Raw genomic sequence first — 25,234 nt, forward strand, 5'->3', positions numbered from 1 at the left:
GTTGCCACTGGGCATCGCAGCAACGTAAAATCTTGCTGCGAGAGAAAACCAAGAGGTGCAGAAAAGAGCAGCATTCATGTTGATTTTCAGCTGCAATGTAATGCTCTGTACCTGCAAATCAATGTAGAGGGCACAACTCACATGACAGTGCCTCCCCAGTGCTGAGCGCTGGCTTGGCTGCCCACAAGTACTCCTGATGCCCCTCACAAGATCCCACCCGTTCCAGCTGCAACCAAGATATAAAAAAAAACCCACAAACATACCCTGAGTTGCTCGTATTGCTCAATTAACATGCGGGCATGGAAACTCTTGCCCAAATCAGGCCAAATCCCAGTTGGAAAGAAAAAATTCCAAACAAAAAGTCAAGCAATATCACAAAGTCATCATCATCATCATCAGCCTGACTACGCCCACTGCAGGGCAAAGGCCTCTCCCATGCCTCTCCAATTAACCCTGTCCCTTGCCAGCTGCGGCCACCGTGTCCCCGCAAACATCTTAATCGCATCCGTCCACCTGACTTTCTGCCGCCCCCTGCTAGGTTTGCCTTCCCTGGAATCCACTCCGTTTTCTTCCTCTTGATATCAACTAGGATGTCATTAACCCGTGTTTGTTCTCTCACCCACTCCGCCCGCTTCCGACCTTAACGTTAAGTATTGTAGTGCAAAGCCCCAGTAGTCATGCAGTGCACATTGGCTGCCACTAGTCACTGTGGACTAAAGTGAAAATGGTAGTGGCCAGATATGGGAGCTCTCTATACAGGAAGGGTGTTGCCACAGAGCGGAGAGGAGAAATGTGGATGCTCGTTCCGGACTTCTGCATGGCCGTCGGGCTCAGGCTACAGTCCGTGTGCACATGTCGAGCACTAACACTTAGTACAGTTAAACTCTGATATAACAGAGCAGAACAGTAGGCCTCAAAATTAATATGTGGAAAACAAAACTAATGTTCAACAGTCTAGCAAGGGAATAGCAGTTGGTAATTAGTAGCAAGGTGCTGCAAGTTGTAAGGGAGTACCTTAACTTAGGGCAGGTAGTGGCCGCTGATCCGGATCATGAGAGGAAAATAACTAGAAGAATAAGAATGGGGTGGAGCGCATATGGAGGTTCTCTCAGATCATGAATGGCTGTTTACCAACAGCATCCCTCAAGAGAAAAGTATACAACGGCTGTATCTTACCGGTACTCACCTATGGGGCAGAAACGTGGAGGCTAACAAAGAGGGTTCAGCTTAAGTTAAGGACAAGGCAGCGAGCTATGGAAAGAAATGTGATAGGTGTAACGTTAAGAGATCGGAAGCGGGCACAGTGGGTGAGGGAACAAACGCGGGTTAATGACATCTTAGTTGAAATCAAGAGGAAGAAATGGGCTTGGGCAGGGCATGTAATGCGAAGGCAAGATAACCGCTTGTCCTTAAGGGTAACGGAGTGGATTCTAAGAGAAGGCAAGCGTAGCAGGGGGTGGCAGAAGGTTAGGTGGGTGGATGAGATTAAGAAGTTTGCGGGGATAGGGTGGCCGCAACTGGCAAAGGACAGGGTTAATTGGACAGAAATGGGAGAGGCCTTTGCCTTGCAGTGGGCGTAGTCAGGCTGATGATCAGTCACTCTTAAATGGGCTGTGAAACACCTTCTCAGGAGAGCATATAAAGTCGCTCAATCACTAAACTCTCCCATCATGAGCATCTGAGCCAAATAACGCACTTCTACATGCAGCAGAGAAGCCACAGTTGAGCCAAAAAGTTGGCAAGTCCTTTCCAGCGACTTTATCATGCTTGCACACACCTCCATGGCAGGCTCCTGCATAATTCTGTTCAGATATGGCTGCTGATTCCATTCTTTCAGGCATCACGCAGTTGCTATGCCTGCAGGCAGTCAGCCCCGTCACTCCGGCAGCTCAGGAAGCTTCGGCCCCAGCAGAATTCCCACGCAAGTTGGCAGTGGGGGACGGTGGGAGCCCCAACGCTTGTGCATGCCAAAAGTGATGAGAGGAGAGGGAAAGGCACAAAAACAGTGAGATTCAAATCATGACTACAGATAACTCAGCTTCTAAAAAATGCATTAATTTAAAAAATTCATGCCGGAAGATATTTGTGAAGTGACGGCCCTTAACATCCCGGGAATACAGCACCTATATGAGGGACGCTTTCAGAACCCCCTTCAAGTTTCACTCAAAGGAATGGCTGATGCAATGCTGATCCCAAAATATTTTTAGCAGCCAGATTTTTTCCCTACAAAGAATGTTATTTGCATGACTGCATAATGCCCTCCTTAACATCACGACAAATTAGTGACAGAGAGAAAAATTGAGAAATCATTTAATACTACCAAGTTTCACTGCATAAAGAATTTATCAATCCGATTTAAATTAGGAAAATTGGCCGCACAGAGCAATAATTCGAAGTTTCCAACAACGTTCGGAACTTGTAGATCGAGTTCCAGCGCTAAATATCCAAGTTCAGATTCCTCTTCAGTGCGCCTTTAAGTGGCATATCACTTCAGACAGAAGAGCCCGCTTTGATTGGTGCCATGGCGACGCCATCAAAACCACACAAACTGTTATTGATTAGGAAAACAATTTCAGTTTCTCTGGCCGGATAAAGAAACATGGAGTTAGACAGGTTGCATTGAGTACACTTTTCGAAATCGTAAGAACCAGGGATAGTAAAAGATAGAAAAGTTAAAATACGTCTATTGAACTCATTGCTGAGAGCCACACCGCCAATAGTTTGATTATAGATCTTTAGTTCAGAGGGTATAACAGTATGACATTTACTAAGTTAGCTTTTACAATGTGCCAAGTCTTTTGAGGGCCATAATAAATACTGCAATGAAGAAGGCAGAGCGCCAGCACCAACGACGACGAAGCGATTTGTGCGTCCTCCGATTCCGGCGGCCGCGCGCGTGGAGAGCTCGAGCTTGCTCTTGGTTCTGTTCTGGTGCCGCCGCTACTCGAACAGCCTGTGCCATCGTTTCGCTGCCAGTCCTTCGAACTTGCCAATAAACCCCTCTTCATTTGGTGGAGCGTGCGGGTTCGCCTAGTACACTACCAACGTGGAGCTCCGCAGCCGCACTATTCCGATGGCGACGACCAACGAAAGCCAGCAGCCAGCAGTCCCATCGCAGCCCGTCATTTGCTCCGGTGCCGTCCGGCAGAGAGACCCCGTCGTTTTCAACGGACACTGCGACCAGGATGTCGAGGATTGGCTGGCTTCGTATGAGCGGGTGAGCCGTCACAACAATTGGGATGACCGCATGAAACTAAACAACGTAATATTTTACCTGAGCGACGTCGCGAATCTCTGGTTTCGCAATCACGAGGCTGATATTCCAACATGGCCTACTTTCAAGACAACGTTTGCCGAAGTTTTTGGCCGTCCCGCCGTGCGTAAACTTCGCGCTGAGCAATGCTTGCGCGCTCGTGTTCAGTGTGCGGGTGAAAGTTTCACCGCCTACATCGAAGATGTGGTCGATCTATGCAAGCGTGTCGACCCGTCTATGCTTGAGGCCGACAAGATCAACCATATTATGAAGGGCATCGACGACGACGCTTTCCATATGCTGGTGGCCAAAAGCCCCACAACCGTCGCCTCCGTGTACAACCTGTGCCAGAGCTTCGACGAGTTGCGCAAGCAGCGACTTAACGCTCGTCGCCCGCCCGCACCTGCTGAGTCCATCTCCGGCCTGGCCGTCAATAGTGACCTTTTGGATCACATCAAAGACTTCGTGCGTCATGAGGTGGCCCGGCAGCTTTCGCTACTCTCTGGCGCGCACTCTACGCCCCATACCCTGACCCCTGAGATACGGCAGACTATAGCACAGGAGGTAGCCGATGCGCTTCCCGTTCGTCGGCAGCCGGCTCCGGCTCCACTGGCTCCTGAAGTCAACCTCCTCTCGATGCAGACCGCCCCCGTCGCTGCACCTTTGAGCTACGGCACTCCTATTGCTACGCCGCCTGCCCCTATGCGTGCGCCTCTCACGTATGCCGAAGCCGTCGCCCTACCACCGCAACCACTCGCCTTTCCATACGTCCGGACAACGCCGCCTACACCTCGTGCTCCCCGGCTCCGACCGGCGCCTGCTTCCTACAGTTCTTGGCGCACTGCTGACAACCGGCCGATTTGTTACACGTGCGGTCTCCCAGGCCACGTCGCCCGCCACTGTCGTCAGGTTCTGGCTGCGCCTGTGCCCGCTGTGTCGAACTACTACCCGTCTCGCGCCGCTCGCGCACCTTCAGGGCTGCCTGGGGAGGCTTTTGCTGACCACTTGCCACACCGGCCCCACGTCCCTTCTGATCGGTCACCTTCCCCTCGTCGTCGGTCTTTGTCACCTATGCGGTGTCGTAACATGACTGACAACCCGGAAAACTAGGAGCCGCAGTTCTGGGGGCACGAACTGCGCACACTTCGACCTGCTCAAGACCTCGCCTTTCACCACCGAACTTTTTAGACGTGTTAGTTGACGGCATTCGAGCACTTGCGCTTGTGGACACTGGTGCTGCCGTTTCCGTGATAGCCGAAAACTTCTGCCGTTCACTTCGTAAAGTCACCACTTCTACTTCTGGACTCTCTCTTTGCACCGCTAGCGCCGAGCCCATTCATCCTTCTGCCGCTTGCACGGCACGTGCCGTCATCGCGGACGTTTTATATGTCGTCGAATTTTTAGTGCTCAGCTCTTGCTCCCATGACCTCATCCTTGGCTGGGATTTTCTATCGCGCCACCATGCCGTCATAGACTGTGCCCGTGCTCACGGCTCCTTTTCCATGCTCTGCGATGCGCCCGTCGACGAAGAGCCGCCTTGCTCTGGTGCCAAATGCGTTGTCGCCGCCGACACCGATGTTCCCCCCGGCAGTGCCGTGCTCGTTCCCCTTTCCTCAATTTCTGGTTCCTGCGAGCCTGTACTCTTCGCCCCTTCGCCTATCTTTGCTTCTCGCCGACACCTTCGTCTTCCGTTTGCCGTCGTCGACATGCGCCACGGTGCCGCCGAGATCGTCTCGAATCCCTCACCCTCTGGGTTCAGGTTGCTCCGTGGAGAGTGCCTTGGACATGTTGAACCCGTTGACCTGATCGCACCCTTCGACGATGATGCTCTTTCCGAAAGTACACCAATCGCCGCCCTCACGCTGCCTAACGCTACCTGCGACCCGCTGTCCTCGCCGATTTTTCACCGCTCAGTTGCCAGCGACCTCGACCCACCTCACCGCGAGCAGCTCCTCGCCCTGCTTAACAAGTTCCGCTCATCATTCGACCACCAGACAACTTCCCTGGGCCGCGCGACCACTATCGTCCACCACATCGACACCGGAACTCATGCCCCTCTACGCCAGCGGCCCTATCGTGTGTCGCCTTCGGAGCGCCGCGTCATCGCTGAGCAGGTTGACGACATGCTGCAGCGCGGCGTTATTCAGCCCTCTTCTAGTCCGTGGTCGTCTCCCGTCGTGCTGGTAAAAAAGAAGGATGGTTCGATTCGGTTTTGCATTGACTACCGCCGCCTGAACAAAATTACGCGCAGGGACGTCTACCCGCTACCCCGTATTGACGACGCCCTCGACTGTTTGCAAGGAGCCGAGTTCTTCTCTTCCTTGGATCTCCGATCCGGCTATTGGCAAGTGCCCATGGCTGAGTCTGACCGCCCTAAAACCGGTTTCGTCACACCTGACGGCCTTTATGAGTTTACCGTCATGCCATTCGGACTCTGCAACGCTCCCGCTACGTTTGAGAGAATGATGGACAATATCTTGCGTGGACTGAAGTGGAATATTTGCCTATGCTACCTAGACGATGTTGTCGTTTTTTCGCCCGATTTTCCGACTCATCTCACGCGGTTGCACAAGGTACTGACCTGTCTCACCGGCGCCGGTCTCCAACTGAACCTAAAGAAATGCCGATTTGGCGCCCGCCAGCTGACCATACTCGGCCACGTTGTCTCCAAGGATGGCGTCCTGCCCGATCCAGAGAAGCTACGTGCTGTCACGCACTTTCCCAAGCCGACTTCTGTTAAAGAGCTGCGAAGCTTCGTGGGCCTGTGCTCGTATTTCCGCCGTTTTGTGCGCAACTTCGCCTCTATCATTGCGCCGCTTACAAAGCTTTTGAATGGTCCGACCAAGCTATCTGCTTGGAACTCAACCTGCGACGATGCTTTCAATACGCTCCGTCGTCTTCTGACTTCACCACCGATCCTTCGCCATTACGACCCCAGCGCGCCTACTGAGCTCCACACCGACGCCAGCGGCATCGGCCTCGGGGCAGTCCTTGCGCAGCGTAAACCGGGCTTTTCCGAATACGTTGTTGCTTACGCCAGCCGTGCACTCACCACAGCGGAAGCCAATTACACTGTTACAGAAAAGGAGTGCCTCGCCATAGTGTGGGCGTTAACAAAATTTCGTCCCTACTTATACGGCCGCCCCCTGGACGTTGTTACTGATCACCATGCCCTCTGCTGGTTGGCTACACTGAAAGACCCTTCTGGACGCCTCGGCCGCTGGGCCCTTCGTCTGCAGGAATATGACATTAACGTTGTGTATCGGTCGGGCCGCAAACATTCCGACGCTGACGCCTTGTCGCGCTCACCTTTGCCATCTCCTGCGCCCGTTTCGTCCATATCCGACTCGACGCTGGCCGCTCTCACCGCCACGGATCTCCCTTTCGAACAACGACGAGACCCATGGATTTCTTCGCTCCTCGACCTCGTCAGCGCACCGTCTACGGCATCGTTCCCTCGGTCACTTCGTCGTCAAGCTTGCCATTTCACAATTCGAGACTCTCTACTGTATCGCCGCAACTATCGCCCGGATGGCCGCAAATGGCTCTTGGTCATCCCTCGCCACCTTCGCTCTGATGTTTGTATGCATCACCATGCCGACCCACAATGTGCACATGCTGGATTGCTGAAAACCTACGAGCGTCTGCGTCAGCGATACTACTGGCGCGGAATGTACACTTTTGTCCGCCGCTATATACGCTCGTGCACCGCCTATCAGCAGCGGAAGTCACCTCCTCGTCTTTCCGCCGGCCCGTTACAGCCATTGCCTTGCCCAGCTCGTCCCTTCGATCGCGTGGGCATCGACCTGTATGGTCCGCTCCCGTGCACGCCTGCCGGGAATCGCTGGATTATCGTAGCCGTGGACCACCTCACAAGATACGCGGAGACGGCCGCCCTGCCCTCGGCTACTGCTCGCGACGACGCATCCTTTTTCCTTCATCACTTCGTCCTACGCCACGGGGCCCCTCGGGAACTACTCAGCGATCGCGGCCGCGTTTTCTTATCCGAAGTCGTTCACGAGGTTCTGGATGCGTGCCACACCGTTCATCGCACGACCACCGCCTATCATCCCCAAACGAACGGCCTCACTGAAAGATTCAACCGGACTCTTGGTGACATGCTCGCCATGTATATTTCCTCTGACGCCACTAATTGGGATCAAGTCCTACCATTCGTAACTTATGCATACAATACTGCTTCCCAGGCCACCACCGGATTTTCCCCTTACTTTCTTTTATACGGCCGTGAACCTTCCTGTCTTCTGGATACTATCCTTCCTTACAACCCCGACAGTTCTGAATGCACCTTTTTCTCCGACGCTGCCCGTCATGCCGAGCAGTGCCGCCAGCTGGCTCGCTCGTTGACATCCGCCACTCAAAGCCTCCGCAAATATGAGACTCACCAAGGCAAGCCCACCCATGACTTTCCAACTGACTCGCTCGTCTGGCTGTCTGTGCCGGCTGCATCCAAGTTTGCGGCTAAGTACCTCGGTCCCTACCGTGTCGTGCAGCGCACTTCACCTGTGAACTACATAGTCGAACCGGTCACGCCTTCCTCGGACCACCGCCGTCGCGGCCGCGAAATTGTTCACGTGAGCCGGCTAAAACCGTACTACGACCCTGTCGTCATCTGCTCGCCCTGAGTCGCCAGGATGGCTCCCTGTTTTCGCCGGGGCAGTTGCAATGAAGAAGGCAGAGCGCCAGCACCAACGACGACGAAGCGATTTGTGCGTCCTCCGATTCCGGCGGCCGCGCGCGTGGAGAGCTCGAGCTTGCTCTTGGTTCTGTTCTGGTGCCGCCGCTACTCGAACAGCCTGTGCCATCGTTTCGCTGCCAGTCCTTCGAACTTGCCAATAAACCCCTCTTCAATACCAGCAAATTTGTTGACATAACAGTGGTTCCATGCATTTTTTACATTGTTACCTAACTTGTTGCAGATTTTTTTTATATCCCTCAAGTAATAATCTATCTCTGCATAACAAAAACTTACAGAAAAGAGCATTTCATGCTTAAATTCTTACCAATAACTCATGTGTAATCCAAGGTTTCCTTGCCTTTTTGCTCTTTTTATTGATACATTAAAGAATGGAAGACTGTATAAATCAATTATTTTTTCTAAGAAACGTTCATATAAATCATTGGGGTTCTGGACTGTTAAAACGAGCCAGTCTACAGCGGCTACAAGAGAACAGAACTGTTCAATGCTGACCTTTGTTACCATTCGCGTAGTGTGTGTTGCATTTGTGCAAGGCAAATCTGTAGACCGCCCTCTTGGAATAAAAGAGATAAATGGTCTCTGACATGGTAGTACCAGCCATCGTGTTGTCGTGCTTGAAACTAACCAAACAAAGTCTAATAATGATTCGGTTTTATCAGTGAGGCAAATAGGGGAATTGATGAGGCTGCAGGAACTATGTCAACGAAAGCGCTAGATGCATGAGAGAGCTGAAGCAAGTCGATATTAAAATCACGCATAGCTATAACAGGAAGTCCAAAGTAGAGAAAGTTTGTCTAAGGTTAATTCAAGAATCCGAAAGAATTCTTGGTTTGAACCTAATGGTGGTCTATAAATAACTACATAGTATATATGACAGAAGCCAGCAGCCACAGAAACCAAGGGGCACAGGGGATTTTTTTTAATTAATTTATTTATTTTGTGGTGTTGATCAATTTAGAATATTACTAAATATGTCATCGCTTAAAGCTAATTGATTAGAAAAGCAGAAGAAAAAACAACCACATGCCGCCGGTGGGATCCGAACCCACGACCTCCGAATTACGCGTCCGGTGCTCTACCTCTGAGCTACGGCGACGGCTGTCAAACCTTCTGCTTTCGGGGGTATTTATGTTTACAAGTAACCTAACCTTGAGAGTGTTCATCAGCACCACCCACGTTCATAAGCGGCGGACGTAGAATGTCCTGAGTTACCGCAGATGTGACGTAGAACGTCATCGAACAGAGAGGGTGGAAGCTGTGTGAGAACCCTCTTATGCTTCCTATGGCATCAAGGCTGCCAGAACCGAGGCCCTCGCTAAGCAATTAAGCAAACCAGGAAGGGGAATGAGGGGCTCGTTGTAAATATGACAGAAGCCAACAGCCACAGAAACCAAGGGGCACAGGGGATTTTTTTAAATTTATTTATTTATTTTGTGGTGTTGAGTGAATTGCGCAACAACTTAGACAGGACACAGTAAGAAACACATACAACAGTTCACGAGACCGCCCTCTTGGAATAAACTGTTGCATGTGTTTCTTTCTGTGTCCTGTCTAAGTTGTTGCGCATTTCACTTATACACTATGCAGAACCAACTAGCCCGACAACATGCTCTCCTGAAATAACTACATACATGAAAGCCTTGGTTTTGATGAAAAGCAATTCAATGTTCCGAATCAAAACTGTGCAATCAGATGCAACCTCATAGCAAAGATTTTTCTCAATTTAAACTGCAACAGCAGCACCTATTTTATCTTTTCTACACAAAGCTTCACATTCATAACGTTCAAAGTGCACTATATGATCAGAATCCTTGAACAAGGTTTCTGAAAAGCCCAAATCAAACTTTTGCAGTTCATAACATAATACCCAACGTTTCATACCTTGTCACAAAGAAAATTCATGCAGAAACATTTGGCAAAATTACCCTTGTATCCGCTGTTTCAGTTTTCTTTGCACAAGTTTCCATTGCTTGGAATTTACTGTGAGGGCAACAGTTAGTATTTTCATGTGATGATTTTGTTTGCCCAGCTTGGTATTTCCGTGACTGCAAGAACTGTAGTGAGTTCTTGCCATGATGTCATACATGTGCCACTGCTGCAGGAGGTCTGCAGCTCGGCTGCAGGGCTTTAAATTCGCTCCTGTCTAACAGAACGAACAAGGTGCATTTCTGTAACTTTTCTGGGGACACCCTGGGGGGGAGTTTTCGAAAAGTGGGTGCGTGCGTTAACTCGAATGAGTGGGAAATCCTCAAGAAACTCGTTACTGCAACCTGTGGCGCTTTGTGCGGCAGGAGAGAAGGAGAGACAGTCTCAGTACTACGATGCACAGCGCCCTGTCCCCTTGAACGGAGGGCGCTACGGTGATGGCATCAGTCGGTGTTGTGATTGCATCAGCATGCAACGTTGGTCGACTGAGTTTCGTTCAACGGCATGGACGACCCGCACTTCCTATGCAGCGACCTTGAAAGGACTGTGCACCCATGTACATACCTTGATGCGGCTTGGCATGTGTTCTTGCGCGAACTTCACGCATCTATGTCACGTATTCATGGGTTGGTGTCTCATGTATGTTCTTGTTTGTGTGTGTGGGGGGGGGGGGTATATATTGTATATGTGGCTTTGGTTCTGGTTCCAGCTTAGTGGAACGTTTTGTGACTTTTCTTTGTAGGTGTGTATTCGTAATTGGCTATTAAGTGTCATGTGACTAAAGGTTATAAATGTTGGTGTCCTCATCAAATAAAGGTTGTTCACCACTGCACTCGACCAGTGAACCTCCTCTCTGTTCCTAAGGGCTTGCACCACGGCCACTATATTTACTCAGTGATACTCTGCAGTTCACTGACCAGTCTGCTAGAAATTTCGTCCAATTCTGATGCTGTAAGCTTAAAACCTTCTTACTGAAGCTTTTTGTGGTTAATATTGTTTAAATCTTACTTTCTGCCACATTATTTCATAAATTTCCAGCCTGAGCTTTCCTAACTGTCTCTCTTTATGTATGTACTATGCATATCTTATACCACACTCTGAACTGCCTCCATTAGCATATTAACCACCTCCTGCACTGTTCCTTTTTTCTCTCAAAAGCTTATTAAGTTCCACACTCTTTGGCCCACTCTATTTTCTCGCATATACAATTGGCACCAACCATATGGCACCTATTTTTTTTTTTTTAAGCAGGACCTGACTTTTATATTTTTCCTTTGCCAATTCAACTGGCTCTTATCAAGGCGGAAACTTGGGTAGTTGGAAAGCATTTGAAATCATATTTGCTAGCGCTTAGTCAACACACGAGACAAGAACACAAACACATAGGACTAGCGTCTGTCCTGTGTATTTGTGTTCTTGTCTCGTGTTGGTTAGTTTATGGGGTTTAACGTCCCAAAGCGACTAAGGCTATGAGGGACGCCGTAGTGGAGGGCTCCGGAAATTTCGACCACCTGGGGTTCTTTAACGTGCACTGACATCGCACAGTACACGGGCCTCTAGAATTTCTCCTCCAAAGAAATTCTAGCCGCCATGGCCGGGATCGAACCCGCGTCTTTTGGGTCAGCAGCCGAGCACCATAACCGCTGAGCCACCGCGGCGGCTCTTGTCTCATGTGTTCACCAAGCGCTAGCAAATATGAATTCAACTGGCGTCTTTCACCTGCTTTACCAGCTGCACCTTTACCCCATCTCTGCTCTCCTAAGCCGTACACCCCTGCTTGATGACCCCCCTGCGTTTTTGTTAGCTTCATGGCGTTGTCACACGGGCTCGCCTTTCTTTCATTCGAATAATCCACTCCAGTCAATTGTGCACACCCCACTATCCGCTGAGGTTGCTACTCTCCGGATGCTTGCCGACTGGTCGCTTAGGCACGCATTCGAATGCGTGCACATTCATGGATGAAGAAAGGGCACTGGTGTACCTCCTGTGCTGTTAACGAACCGGAGCACAGTGTTCTGTCCAGAGAGTCAGGAAAAATTGATTTAACCCTTTCAGGCACCATTTTTTGTTTGACTGAAATCAATCATTTTTTCACCTAAGTAGTATATTCAGGCCTCAAAAAAGAGAATTTGTTAGTATTCGAACATAAAAGAACAGCAGTTAAGTCTTTAAAATAATGTGGAGAATTCCGTACAAAGTGTCGCATTTGTTACAAATAATAACATCGAATCTGTTCTCATGTGTTAGGTAAACACTCCAGGGATCGTAGAATTGCTCTGTGTTTCGAAGATTCACATTACGCTCGAAACTGAGCAAAAACAATCGATGTTTTCACTCGCGGCAAAATCTGTCTGCACAAAAACGGCGGACAAAGTGCTACCTAGCTCACTCTTATGTGAAATATTATTACGGCATTCGCTACATAGTACAAAAATAGTATCTTATTTGCAACATGAAGGGTGCTCAATTTGACTGAAACAATGAAATCACTGTTAGGTGCTCCAGTTTCTCAGAAAAAGCTGCAAGTTTGCCGCTTACACAATTGTGTACAAAGCGCCTGAAAGGGTTAAACAAAGGGGTTCGGGGCATGCAGGCCCCCGCACGACTCTACTCCGCCCAAGTGGAACGATGCGACTGCTGCTAGAGTTCCGTCTAAATGCAGTTTTTACTGTCATTGCACTACCATCCAAACCACGCCCCTCTTTCCCTTTTATAGCAACCCCTGGTTGCTATAAAAAACCTTCTAGAACGCTGCATCCTGGTGTAACATGTCCCACCAAGTTTTGATCACACTAGCACCAGCACGATATACTGCTGCGTGGTTTTGATAACCTCTGCAGCTAAAGCAGTTAGGTTTGGTTTAGTTAGGTTAGGTTCACTGTCACAGAATTCGAGAGGTAGTTGCTATTCTTTCTGCTCATAACTCCTAGAGCGGTTAATTTCTTTTCAGAATGCCAAGCGTACCATCCAGACGGAACAATATGTCTGCTGTTTGAGGTCTGCACAGATGTACAGGTGCGCATAAAATTGTTCAGGGCAACAAAAACTTGGTAAATCAGAATTTCCTCGCTGGCTCTAGGTGCAGCGAGGCATTGAGGGGTATACTATGGTGCAGGTCGTTCAGAGCAGTGCAAACCACAACCTTGAGTTCACGGCTGTATGCTCAGCTTGCCGATAATTAAGCTGTGTTTGCAATTTCCATGTTCCGGAAACTTTTGTGGGCGCCTGTACCAGAGCACAGCATCACAAAACATGCAATTATTTGCTGCTGAGTGGCTTTATTTTCTCAGCTTTGGTTCGTTGTTATTAAGGAACTTCAGTGACGGCCACACTTTCGTGTGGATGTAACAGAGCGACTTTTGTTATGCGTGGAGCATCGCTACGACGACAGCTAGCGCACTTCACTGGCCTGACTAGAGGTAGGGCAGCGACCTTCTCCGCGGTTACGCACGCGGAAGACGTCCTTAAACATCGTGCTTGCCCGTCGCTTCTATCAACCGAAGCAACTGCCTGTGTCCTAAAATACGAGAACGAACTACTGAAGGCGTCTTTAGCTAACAAGGTGTTTACAAAGCGCAGCAGTCAAGGCCGCGTTGTGCGGCACCTCAACTCCACATGTCTCGAGGTTAACTACAAAAAAAAAGGGGAAAGCAGGAACATCAAACAGACGCGAAGCCGAAAAGGAAGACGACCCACCTGCTGTGGATGGAGGGACGAGTTTTATGCAGGCCACTCTGTCATACTCGGCGGCATGCACGTCGCAAGTGCAAAGTAACGACACCGAAAAGAATTATGCCTAATGAAGCGGTTCGGCATTGCTACCTCATTGTGTATGCTTTGTTCTTTCTTGCTGCCACAACATTAAACTGAACGAAACTGTAAATAACGAAGGAAGCATGACAAACGCGGTCGCACAAACGTGGTTTTCTTGGCGCCATATCAATGCCCGGCTTCATTTCTGTCCTGGCTTGACTTGACACGGTCACGCGGTTTAAAAATTGAAAGGTGAACGTTTCAGTTTCGCATTTAGCAGCTCTGAGTAGCTTTCAGTTTCGGGCACATAAACCAGTCAAACAACGAAGGACGCAGGAGAGACGAAACGCTTTATTGAAACACATGCTAGCCAGGAAAACCAGCCGAGCATGCGCAGCAGAACAATCACGTCACACACCACCAACGGTGGTTGAGAAGTAACTAGTGATTAATTTGAACAATTCTCTTATTTGAAGTGCTTTTTTTTGTTCCGCCATTGATTTCGGTTGCTTCCAATCATTTGTTTTTTCAAGCATCGCTGTCAATATTGTTGAAGGTCAGCGGATCCTGTCAGGCACTGGTTAGTGCCTTTTATACTGGGCCCTTAGTTTTTCCTGTAATGTGATCACTAATTAAAATGTTTTAATACCATTAAACTCAGAACAATTAAGTCCAGGCCATACATATAGACCTCAAGGAAGTCTTTTTCGAGGCTAGTTGATTCGTGTTGTTTGCATTATGCGTGCGCCTAACTGGCCTAGACAGAGAAAGGACATAAACGAAAGAAAGGGCACCCCTGTCTTGCCTTAATACTTTGTGTACCTACACAGATGTTGTACTTTTTTTCCCTTCCGATGTAATCTCAACTTTATTATCTCGGTAGATTTCCTGTAGAAGATCAGTTACCTCATGTCCGATACCTTCATCTTTTAATATGTTCCACAGAAGTTCCCTGTTCACGTTGTCGTATGCACCGCTTATGCTCAGAAAGGCTAAATACAGAGGTCTGTTTTCCGCCTTAGCTATTTCTATGCATTGGGTGAGTACGAACAGGCTATCATCTAAGCGCCTACTACTTCTTGACCCGTTCTGAAGTTCTCCGAGTATTCTATTACATTCTACCCATGACTGCATTTTTATTTCACCGCCTGCATTACCAGCCTGCATATAACATGTTACCGAAATTGGTTGAAGGGCTTTTGTGTTCGTCTTATCTCCTTTTTCTTTACAAATTGAATTCATTTTACTCCGTCTCCAGCTGTGCGGAATTTACTTATTAGTTATGACTGTCTGCGATGCTTTTATCAGCGTTTCCTTCCTTCTTGGGCCAAGTTCATTAATCAGATTAATTGGAATTTTCTTTATGCCTGCGGATGTGAGTTTAAGAATATTTGCTTCCGCCTTATTCCAGTTAAGACTAGTCAGTTCTAAGCTGTTTTCTATTGTGCGGTCCTGTGTTGCTCCCTCAATTGGGGAGATTAACCTATCGTCGTTCCTAATTGACACAGCTGTCGCGGGTACTTCGAACACCTTTGATGTGCGACGAGTTGGTTGTGCAGCCCAGGGAACAGACTAGGGGGTTTTCTCTTCGAAAGACAAAATACTGCGTACAGGTCCGACAGGGGACATAAACTGCCAATGCAGAGGGGCGCTGCGACTGTCGATTAGGGGGACTGACCGGAGGCCGTGGAAGTAACGAGGGCTTCTGGTGGGTGCCAGTGCCGCAACGCTAAGTCCTCGGGTCCGAGCGTGGGGAGTCTACACTGCCTCGACCGGGAACCATCGGATCAGTGAGGGCTTCTGGTGGGTACCAGTGCCGCAACGCTAACTCCGACGGCCCACGGCGAACTAAGGAGAGAGGGCTTATGCTCCCTTCTAGCTCCGGGGACCACTGCCTCCCTTCGTAGTAGTAGTAGTAAGTGCATGAAGGAAGAGGAAAGGAAACTAGCACGGGCCTGTGACTGGCGAGTTATCGCCACCACCACTGCCGGCGTGCAGATAGGGAGGAGGATAGGTAGAGGGGATAAGAAGCTCCCGACTGCCCATTTTATATCCTCCCGATTGCACCACGGGAGTGAAAGGAGTCGTTAACTTTTGGGTTGTTGCCGATTGCACCACGGGAGTGAAAGGAGTCGTTAACTTCCGTGGCTCCTCCTGTCGGACCTCATCGCAGGCTGTTCGTGCTTTTTATTTCTACTTCACGAGTACAGGTGGCGCTGCTGCGCTACATTCCTCCCCGGTACAAAAACTGGTGAGTGTCCTCACTCACAGGTTCTCGGTACAACAATACACACACACACAAAAAAAAGAATTCACAACGCTTCACACACTCTACATATGGCGGTAGTTTTTGAATTGTTGCACTTTCTTTGCTAGTTCCACAGCGTGCAGAGCACAGTCAGTCACGCAGCCGTTTCGCGCGAGTTCACTGTGAGCTTCAGGGGAGAGGGAGTGAAGCCGAAGTTCCTTCTTCCGCGGAGCGCAAACGCGTGCACGCATGCGCTACACTTGTTCACGCACGTGCGCGCACACAATGACGGTTCCAGTTAGCATGATGTAGATGTGGTTCCTGCGTCCAGTTTGATTTCTCGTGTACGCGTTTTCCCGCACTCACACACGCACGTATGGTGTCTCACTTACGAATTCACTCACATGCACACACGCCGGTTAATAGTAGATAAAGTCATCACGTCGTGGAGGTACTATATGGCGACGGGTCCTTTCACTGGTAGTCTCGGTGTTGTCGCATGGGAACGTGTCCGATGCATCGAAGAATTCGTCATCGTCACTGTCACTACATGGGAGCTCATCTGTGCTCGCTTCTGGTTCTGTGGCATCCTCTGTACCGGTGGTGGCGCGCTCTCCGGAGTTGCGTTCCTTGGGGCTGGGGGCTGGGTTTTCATCGCGGTCAACGTAGGGCTTGATCCGGTTAATGTTGACAATGTCGCGACGTCCGCGGCGATTCTCTACTTCCCAGTCGTTTTCTGCGGTTTGTCTCACAAGGCGGAAGGGACCATGGTAGGGGTGCAGAAATTTCGATGTACGGCCTCGCTTGGATGTAGGCATACGTACATAGACGAGATCTCCAGCGGTCAGTGGCTGCATGCGGTGTGTTTGATCGTACCGCAGCTTATTTGCCTCTTGTGCCCTTCGTTCTCGTTCTAGCACCAGGTCTCTCGCGTTATTCCATCGGCGCACTGTCTCCTCGTTTGTCGGACCCATCGTACCCCCAGGGACTGCCCCTAGGGCTGCATCAATTGGCAATGTTGGCTCGTGACCATACAGCAAAAAAAATGGAGAATAACCAGTCGTCTCTTGTACGGATGAGTTGTAAGCGAACGTCACGAAGGGGAGAAATTGATCCCAGTCGCGGTGATCGGACGAGACATATTGACTGATCATCTCGGCGAGTGTCCGGTTGAAGCGCTCGCAAAGGCCGTTTGTTTGAGGATGATACGCCGTTGTACGCGTGTGGTTCGTGTTAGTGAGATGGAACAGCTCTTCTATCATATCAGCCACAAAATGCTGTCCTCGGTCTGTGATTACTTGCTCCGGCGCTCCGTGCCGTAGAACAACTCTTTCCAGGAATGCCTTCGCGGCGTTTGCAGCTGTTGCTTCCGGCACGGCGACCGTTTCCGCCCACTTAGTGTGATAGTCAATTAGTACAATCACATGCCGGTTTCCTTCCGAGGACTGCGTTAGGGGACCCAAAAAATCCATTCCGAGCCGCTGAAAAGGGCGCCGAGCGGGCGGTACGGGCTGCAACAGGCCGGATGGTTTAGTCGGTGGGGTCTTACGCGTTTGGCAGTCGGGGCAGGACAGGACGTATCTCGTTATTTCGGCAAACATTTTTGGCCAAAAGTAGCGCTGGCTGATTTTCTCCAAAGTTCTCTTCATGCCTAGGTGCCCTGCCGTTATGTCATCGTGACAGGACGCCAGAATTTCTCGGCGTAGTGGTTTTGGAACTGCGAGGGCTAGTCTATCTTCTTCGAAACCTTTGGCTCTTCTGAACAGTACCCCATCTTGTAGGCTGAAGGCTCTAGCTGTCCGGCGGATTCTTCTCTGAACCGGCTCCTCCGGGTTTCTCAGGTGGTCGATAATTGGCTTTAAGAAGTGGTCTTCCTCCTGAAGTTTGATCGTCCTTTCCCTCTGTTCGTCCACAAGGAAAAGTGGCATATCTTCACAGCAAGAGGGGGTGTCATTGGCATCATGTGGGAGGCGGGAGAGAGCGTCTGCGTTCGAGTTCTTGATACCTGGCCGATGCTTGAGGCTGACGTTGAACTCCTGGAGAAGCAGGCTCCACCGCGTGAGGCGGCCGCTCGGATTTTTGGTTGTCATGAGCCATGCCAGACTGGCCTGGTCGGTGACAACAGTAAATGGAATTCCAAACAGGTACGGGCGAAATTGTCTGACCGCAAATACTACGGCAAGACATTCTTGTTCAGTAGTGCTGTAATTCCTTTCGGCCTTATTTAGGTGTCGGCTGGCGTAACTGACCACGAACTCTTCTGCACCGTTCTTCTGTACAAGGACTGCGCCGATCCCATACCCGCAGGCGTCGGTGTGTACTTCAACCGGTAACCCAGGATTGAAAAGTCGCAGTACCGGTGAATTGGTTAGGCGGTGCTTGAGCTCTTCGAAGGCTGTTTGACATTCGTCACTCCAGTCCCAGGCTTTACCAGTTTTGGTGAGTTCCGTGAGAGGCCGCGAGATGCGAGCAAAATTTTTCACAAAGCGTCTATAGTAGTTACAGAGGCCAAGGAAGCTGCGTACTTGCTTCACGTTCTTCGGTGCAATCGCTTGCTCGATTGCACGGATGTTGCTGGGGTCGGGCCTTGCCGACTGTCCATTGATTATGTGGCCCAGGTACTTAATACTGTCTGCTGCGATGTGGCACTTTCGTGGCTGTAGGCGGAGGCCCGCCGAATCCAGTGCGCCGAGAACACTTCTGAGATCCCTTAAGTGGTCGTCAGCGGTCTTGGAGAAGACGATGATATCGTCAAGGTATGCAAGGCAGACTTTCCAGAGCTGGCACGCTAATACTTTGTTAATCATGCGTTGAAACGTGGCAGGAGCGTTACAGAGCCCAAAGGGGACAACATTGAACTCGTAGAGTCCGTGCCCCGTGGAAAAGGCGGTTTTCTCTTTGTCAGCCTCCTGGATGGGAACTTGCCAATACCCAGACGCCATGTCCAGTGTCGTGAAGAAATGGGAACCTTGTAATGTATCCACGACGTCGTCTACTCGAGGAAGCGGATGTACGTCCTTTTTAGTGACTGTATTGAGCTTCCTATAGTCTACGCAGAAACGCCAGGCTCCATCTCGCTTGCGAACGAGAACCACTGGGGACGACCAAGGGCTGCTGGATTCTCTTATGACTCCTTTTTCTAACATCTCCGCCACCTGGTCCTGAATCCTCTGCCTTTCCGTCACCGAGCTGTGGTATGGATTCTGTCGAACAGGTTTCGCGTCACCAGTGTTGATCTCGTGCTCGACTACGTCTGTATGGCCGAGACTCGCACCTGGGTTAGCGAATAGGTGCTCATATTCTTCCAACAGCGACTGGAACATCTGACGCTGATCGAGGTCTAACTGGTTGCCGTACTGCACTTCGTCTACTCCGGACCCGCGGATAACGGGGGGTCTTACGCAGATGTCGACGTTCAGGAGAGGTGTCGTCTTCCCGAGAGCTGTACCCTTGGCAACATTCAGGGTGGTTGACCCTGGATTGGCGACGCGGATATATGTCGTGTTATTCTGTACGTCAGTTAAAGCTCTGGCTATCCTTGGATGGGGTCTATTCGGCGGAGGGCTTAGGGGTTCTACAAGACATGCTCCGTTATTGCGGACCGTGACCGGAACAAGGACCTCAGTGGATGGCGGGATCTGCATATGTTGCTGACTGTAGGCGACCTCCGGGTTTACCATATCCGTGTCGAGGTCGTTCAGCCGGAGTTTCACGCTGTGTCCTCGTAGTGTGACCGTTCGCTTTGGGAAACTGATCACCATTTCCGAGTTTCCACAGAGAGGCACTCCACCCAAGAGGTCGCAGGGCAGGGTATCAAGTACCACGAAGGATTCCTGCAGCTCTACCGGGCCAATCCGCACGCTGAGTCTCACTTCGCCTGCTGCACTGACGAGCTTTCCGTTGACGTTCCTGAGTACGGCCGTAGATTCGCTGACTTCCGCACCTATCCTGGATATGAAGCTCCGCGAGGCGATGTTCACAGATGCGCCTGTGTCCACTATCATTGTGGCCTCCTGGTCCCTCACGGTAACAGGGAGGGCGATGAGATGCGACTGGTGAGCGTAGTTTGCTTCTCTTGGGGAGTTACCTTTTTTCGTCTCGGGGGGAACTCGGGGACCCCGCCGTCCTAGTTTCCCGATGACTGCGGGGCTTGTGGCACCATTGGCCCTGGCGGCGTGTTACACTGCCGCATTATATGTCCTGATCGGCCACATCGGTAGCATATAATTTGCCCCGCCTGATTTCGCGACTGTCGTCCTGGAAACCTGCGTGGAGCGGGCCGGGCTAATTGTTCGACGGCACTGGTCAGGGCCTTCACGCTCTCCCGCAGGGCGTCAAACATCTCGGCCGTTACGACCCGTGCGGTCGATGCCTCATGCCTCGGAGGTAGCCCCCATTGGTGCTCAGGCGCAGTGGTATGTTTTGCATCATTGGAGGCCGTTGCCACAAACGGCGAGGACGCTGCAAAGCCTGGGAGGGGGTGAGTTGGCATGGCCGCCATGGCATGCCGTGCCATAGCGCCTACATGCGTTAACCGTTGTAAGTGCTGCAGGAACTCCGTCGGTGTTTTGGGGTTGGATATCGCTACCCTTTCCATCATTTCTGGCCGCAACCCCCGCAACAGGTAGCGCACTTTTTCAGTGCCTGCCATCGAGGTGTTGGCCCGAGCACACAGATGGAGAATCCTCGCCACATACTCTCGAGGTGTTTCGCCGGGCTGCTGTCGCCTCTCTTGAAGCTGGATAAATGCCCAGTCCCTGACATCTTCTCCGCAAAAACTGTCGCGGACGGCCTGCTTCCATTGGTCCCAGGTTTCGAGTTGCCGTGGTGGCGACTCCCGTAAGACGGCACTATACCACTGGCGGGCCTCGTCGCCGAAAGCGAAAATCAGATTGTTCGCTTTTTGCGCGTCGGACCATCCTACTGCTGTCGAATACCGTTCGTAGAGGCGAATCCAGTCTTCAACGTCCTCATCGGCCTTCGCGGAGAAACGCGGAGGGGGACCATAAAGCCTTGCTTGCGGCTGGTCGGTATCGGTGCTGCCCTCCATAGCAATTTTGATCGTGCGAGTACGCAGAACACGTTCAATGTAACTCTCGGTCATTAACTTCACGGCACTTCCCTACTTCTATTTCGATGCCTTTTTGGCAGAGGCCGCAATAGCGAATAATAGGTCAAATCGCTCGTTTAGGGATCTCGGTTGCTGTTCACACTCATCTTGCCACTTTTCATTTGGGTCGATGCATGACGGATTGCCGTGCTTTCGTTTGCTTTCGGCGGTCGCGACGCTGCTTGGTTCGTGATTTTTTTGTCGTCCATGGTGCCGGTTGAAATGTAGGTACCCCGCACCTCCACCACTTTGTCGCGGGTACTTCGAACACCTTTGATGTGCGACGAGTTGGTTGTGCAGCCCAGGGAACAGACTAGGGGGTTTTCTCTTCGAAAGACAAAATACTGCGTACAGGTCCGACAGGGGACATAAACTGCCAATGCAGAGGGGCGCTGCGACTGTCGATTAGGGGGACTGACCGGAGGCCGTGGAAGTAACGAGGGCTTCTGGTGGGTGCCAGTGCCGCAACGCTAAGTCCTCGGGTCCGAGCGTGGGGAGTCTACACTGCCTCGACCGGGAACCATCGGATCAGTGAGGGCTTCTGGTGGGTACCAGTGCCGCAACGTTAACTCCGACGGCCCACGGCGAACTAAGGAGAGAGGGCTTATGCTCCCTTCTAGCTCCGGGGACCACTGCCTCCCTTCGCTCCCGACTGCCCATTTTATATCCTCCCGATTGCACCACGGGAGTGAAAGGAGTCGTTAACTTTTGGGTTGTTGCCGATTGCACCACGGGAGTGAAAGGAGTCGTTAACTTCCGTGGCTCCTCCTGTCGGACCTCATCGCAGGCTGTTCGTGCTTTTTATTTCTACTTCACGAGTACAGGTGGCGCTGCTGCGCTACACAGCTATAACTGACGAAATCTAGCTCACAGCGTCGTCTCCCTCTAAACATTTTCCCTCAGCATCTTTAATCTGTTCCTGCTCTCTTTGATTCGTTTTACCCAGCCAGTTTATACGGTTCCAAAATTTTCTCGGCCCCCCTTTATTTGTATCGCGAACTTCAGCCAGCCATTGATCAGAGGACTGCTTTATTTTAGCCTGGACGAGGACCTGAACTTGCTGTTTCTTTTGTCGATAAGATTCCCATTTTTCCCCTATTTCCACTTCAGAAAACTGCGCCCTCTTTGCCTCTCTGTGTTCCCTAGAAGCCACCCGTCGTTGTTCGATGGCTTCCTTAATTTCCATATTCCACCGGCTTCGTGGCTTCCTCTGTCCTCTGCTGCGGTTTACTCATTTTACTTGTTTCATTTTTGTACTGATGAGTAGTTCTAACTGATTATAATCCACTTTTCCATGGGGCGTTTCTCGATTGCTTCCTCTATGTCAGCTGCTATTAGCGTTATTTGTTCGTCGCTTAATTTTGCGTTCTCTTTTTGACTTCTCTGAATATCTCTCTTGATCAGGGCCCCCAACTGTAGACTAATACTTTCCTGATCACTTGCTATGCCGTACTTCCCCTCTTCGTCTATTTTCATTATTGCTAGCTTGTTATAGATGCCCTGCGACATTAGACAGTAGACGATGGTTGTCTGCCTCTTACGGGATTCCCACTTGATTTGTCCTTCACATTTCGTTTCTCTATTGATAATAACTAGGTTGTGCCGCTCACAGAAGTCTAGCATTGACTTCCCGTTATCATCTGTGTATCCATCCAGATCCTCGATGTGGTCATTCATGTCTTCAAGCAGAGTAATATCGACACTGTCTCCAAACTGCTTTATATCGTCATTGAGGCACTTAACTAGATGCTTGTTTTCTTGCTTGCATTTGTACCCGGTCCCTAAATAAACTACTCCTAGCCATGTCCTTTTACCGGCAATTGTACGTGATACCCAGAAATGTTCTTTGCAAGTTGATTTTATTCTTTGCCAATTTGTTCCTTGATGTATCACCATAGCTGCACCATCTCCCTTCTTCTCCGTTGTTGTTCTGTTGCACCCTTCCAAGACATAGCCCTCCATTAACGGTGGATCTCCTATATCCCTGATATGTACCTCGCATAGCGCATACAAACCTCCTTCTTCGTCCATTAACTGCTGCTCTACTTCTAGCCATTTCGCTGTCTTTCTACCCCTTTGCAGGTTTCTGTAACTGATCCTGGCGTTAAATCTCTTTTTGGTAGTTTTCTTCATGGGCCTCCTAGTGGCCAACCTGTCTGCAACTGGACCTAGCAATGCGCCACGCTCAGTGGTCCTAACATACTGATGTCACAAGTTCACGTATAATGACGTCACGCGTATTCTACCAGAGAAGACAAATAACAACGAATAAGCTGTGTTGTGTTCACCACAGTAAAACAGCTCTCCTGCAAGCTAGAGCTACAGCTGAGGTTTTGTTTTTTTAACTAACGCAGTATTTAATTTGCAGCGAGAGACGTAGGCAAATGATCACTAATTGCTTCTCTTAGTGCAGAGCTTAGCAGGTTATCATCGAAAAATTTGGTGATAAATATTGCAATCACAGTTCCGCTGCTACCACTCATAGGGGGGGGGGGGGGGGCGTAAGACGTATAAACTTATGGGATTCAAGCAGCAACTTCAGAACCACTCCTGTTTCGCTGTCGAGCCAAAATGTCAGTGATGAGGGGGCACCTCCAAGAACCATAGTAAAACTGCAATAATTACGAATGAAGACAGCATTTGGTGTTAAGAAAAAAAAAACTCGTTTAGGTCGCTATCAGGTGACCTCTACTTGACAGATAATAGAAAATTTCCACTGTTTAAACAAACCCCTTCATAATATTCAGTATACAGTGGGAAGTCACATATAATTTCATAACTACTTCCACACTTTAGTATAAAGAAATTCCATCTCCTCCTCTACACTCCACGTTCCTAAAAAGTGGGTCACAACGAATGCTCTGCATGACAGTCATTGTTTTTTCTTCACCTTAGTGGAGGGTGTAAAACGACAAGAACGTAAAAAAAGTGCATTTTCAGGATTTCGACAAACATAGCATGCCCAGTACAGAAAAGCTGTTTCTGCAAGTGGGTTTCCCGACCAGGTGGACAGAAATTGAGAGGACTGTTTTCGTCGCTCTCATTGAATTGACTTAGTAAACACTGTAGTCAGCGCTGTTATTGCTCTTTTTAAATTTTGAATTTAGAGGTGGTCGTATTTTTGGGCTGTTTCATTTCCAATTATTCTAGCCGCACGTCCGTATTCTGAAATATTCGCCCCCGAATATTGAATTAAATGCGACACGATCGACACAGAATTTCTTAACTTAAATTACCTGTTCATAATTGAGAACAAAAAATTTAAACTGACAAAAAGTGATGGGAATTCAACTAATAGTTATTTTCCCGAAACTAATGAAACAGCTTTTCATTTTGACCTCCGCTCATTGCATTCGGCGACGAACCTCGGAACAGGAAGCATCGCTAGTGTCACCAAAGTGTTTGAAAAGGTTGAAAAAAATTGTGACATCTTATCAGTACGTGCAAACGATTTTATCAGAACTGTACCCTCGAAGGTGTTTGCTTCGGTTTTCACAGAGCTACATTTAAATTTAATTATCGTGCCCATAAGGGAACATGTTCAAATGACGAGAGCTACTAGTGAAGGTAATACAGAAAATGAAAAATCTCCGGACTGCTGACATTTAATTTTTCATCACCTCTACAGAGCCCCGAAGCCTCTTTGTGCTCGCTGGTGATATTTCTTTGTTTTGAAACTATCTGACACAGTTTATCACAGGCACAATCAAAACACACTCTTTGTAGCATACGGTAGACCCGACAGGCTTAGTGGAACGTGATTTCTGCGAGAGAAAAATTTCCAATAAAGCCCGCTAAAGAGAACTGATCACAGGTGAAAACACAAGAACTTACCGTCTATTCCGGCAGGAGCACCAAACTCCGCTCTGAATACTGTTGCCAGGAGGCAATTTCGTTGCACCTCGAAGCCTCGGCTTTCCAAGAACCCGCACAGCATATCATGAGCTTTGACTTCTTGCAGGGCCAACTCGGGGTTATCAAAGAGGAAGCGGCTCAACTCGTACAGGTCCTCGGCGTGCCCATCGACCGCCCTGTCTACTAAAGGCCTGAACTTTGCGGCAGACATGACCATGCACGTCCGTTCAAATGTAAAAGGGCAAGAAAAATTGGGCGAATCGGTCCTCGTCAAGAGTTGCCCGTGAGGTGTTTTTGTCTTCAGTGGCGCGCGCCGAGGAACCTTTACTACTGCCGGTATCCAACTCCGCTATACTCTGCAAGGCTTCCTGG

General features: G+C 49.8%; 1 protein-coding gene across 2 annotated transcripts in view; it reads right to left on the minus strand.

The window, feature by feature from the left end:
- LOC149327650 (uncharacterized) overlaps nt 1-13,839 on the minus strand; it is a 110,611-nt gene extending 96,772 nt beyond the window's left edge. For both annotated transcript variants that reach the window (XR_016286593.1, XM_089565136.1), the window contains exons 1-3: nt 13,593-13,839; nt 1,778-1,957; nt 142-226 (exon numbers count right to left, since the gene is read on the minus strand). Coding sequence is in view for 1 of the 2 variants with exons in the window: in XM_089565136.1 (XP_089421262.1) it covers nt 142-226; nt 1,778-1,798 (106 nt within the window). In the remaining variant the exon portion in view is untranslated. The remainder of the gene's footprint in view (nt 1-141; nt 227-1,777; nt 1,958-13,592) is intronic.
- Nucleotides 13,840-25,234: the final 11,395 nt, after the last annotated feature.

This window comes from Amblyomma mixtum, chromosome 10 (genome assembly GCF_055824585.1).
Source record: "Amblyomma mixtum isolate Tamu chromosome 10, ASM5582458v1, whole genome shotgun sequence".
In the NCBI taxonomy this organism is placed as follows: domain Eukaryota; kingdom Metazoa; phylum Arthropoda; class Arachnida; order Ixodida; family Ixodidae; genus Amblyomma; species Amblyomma mixtum.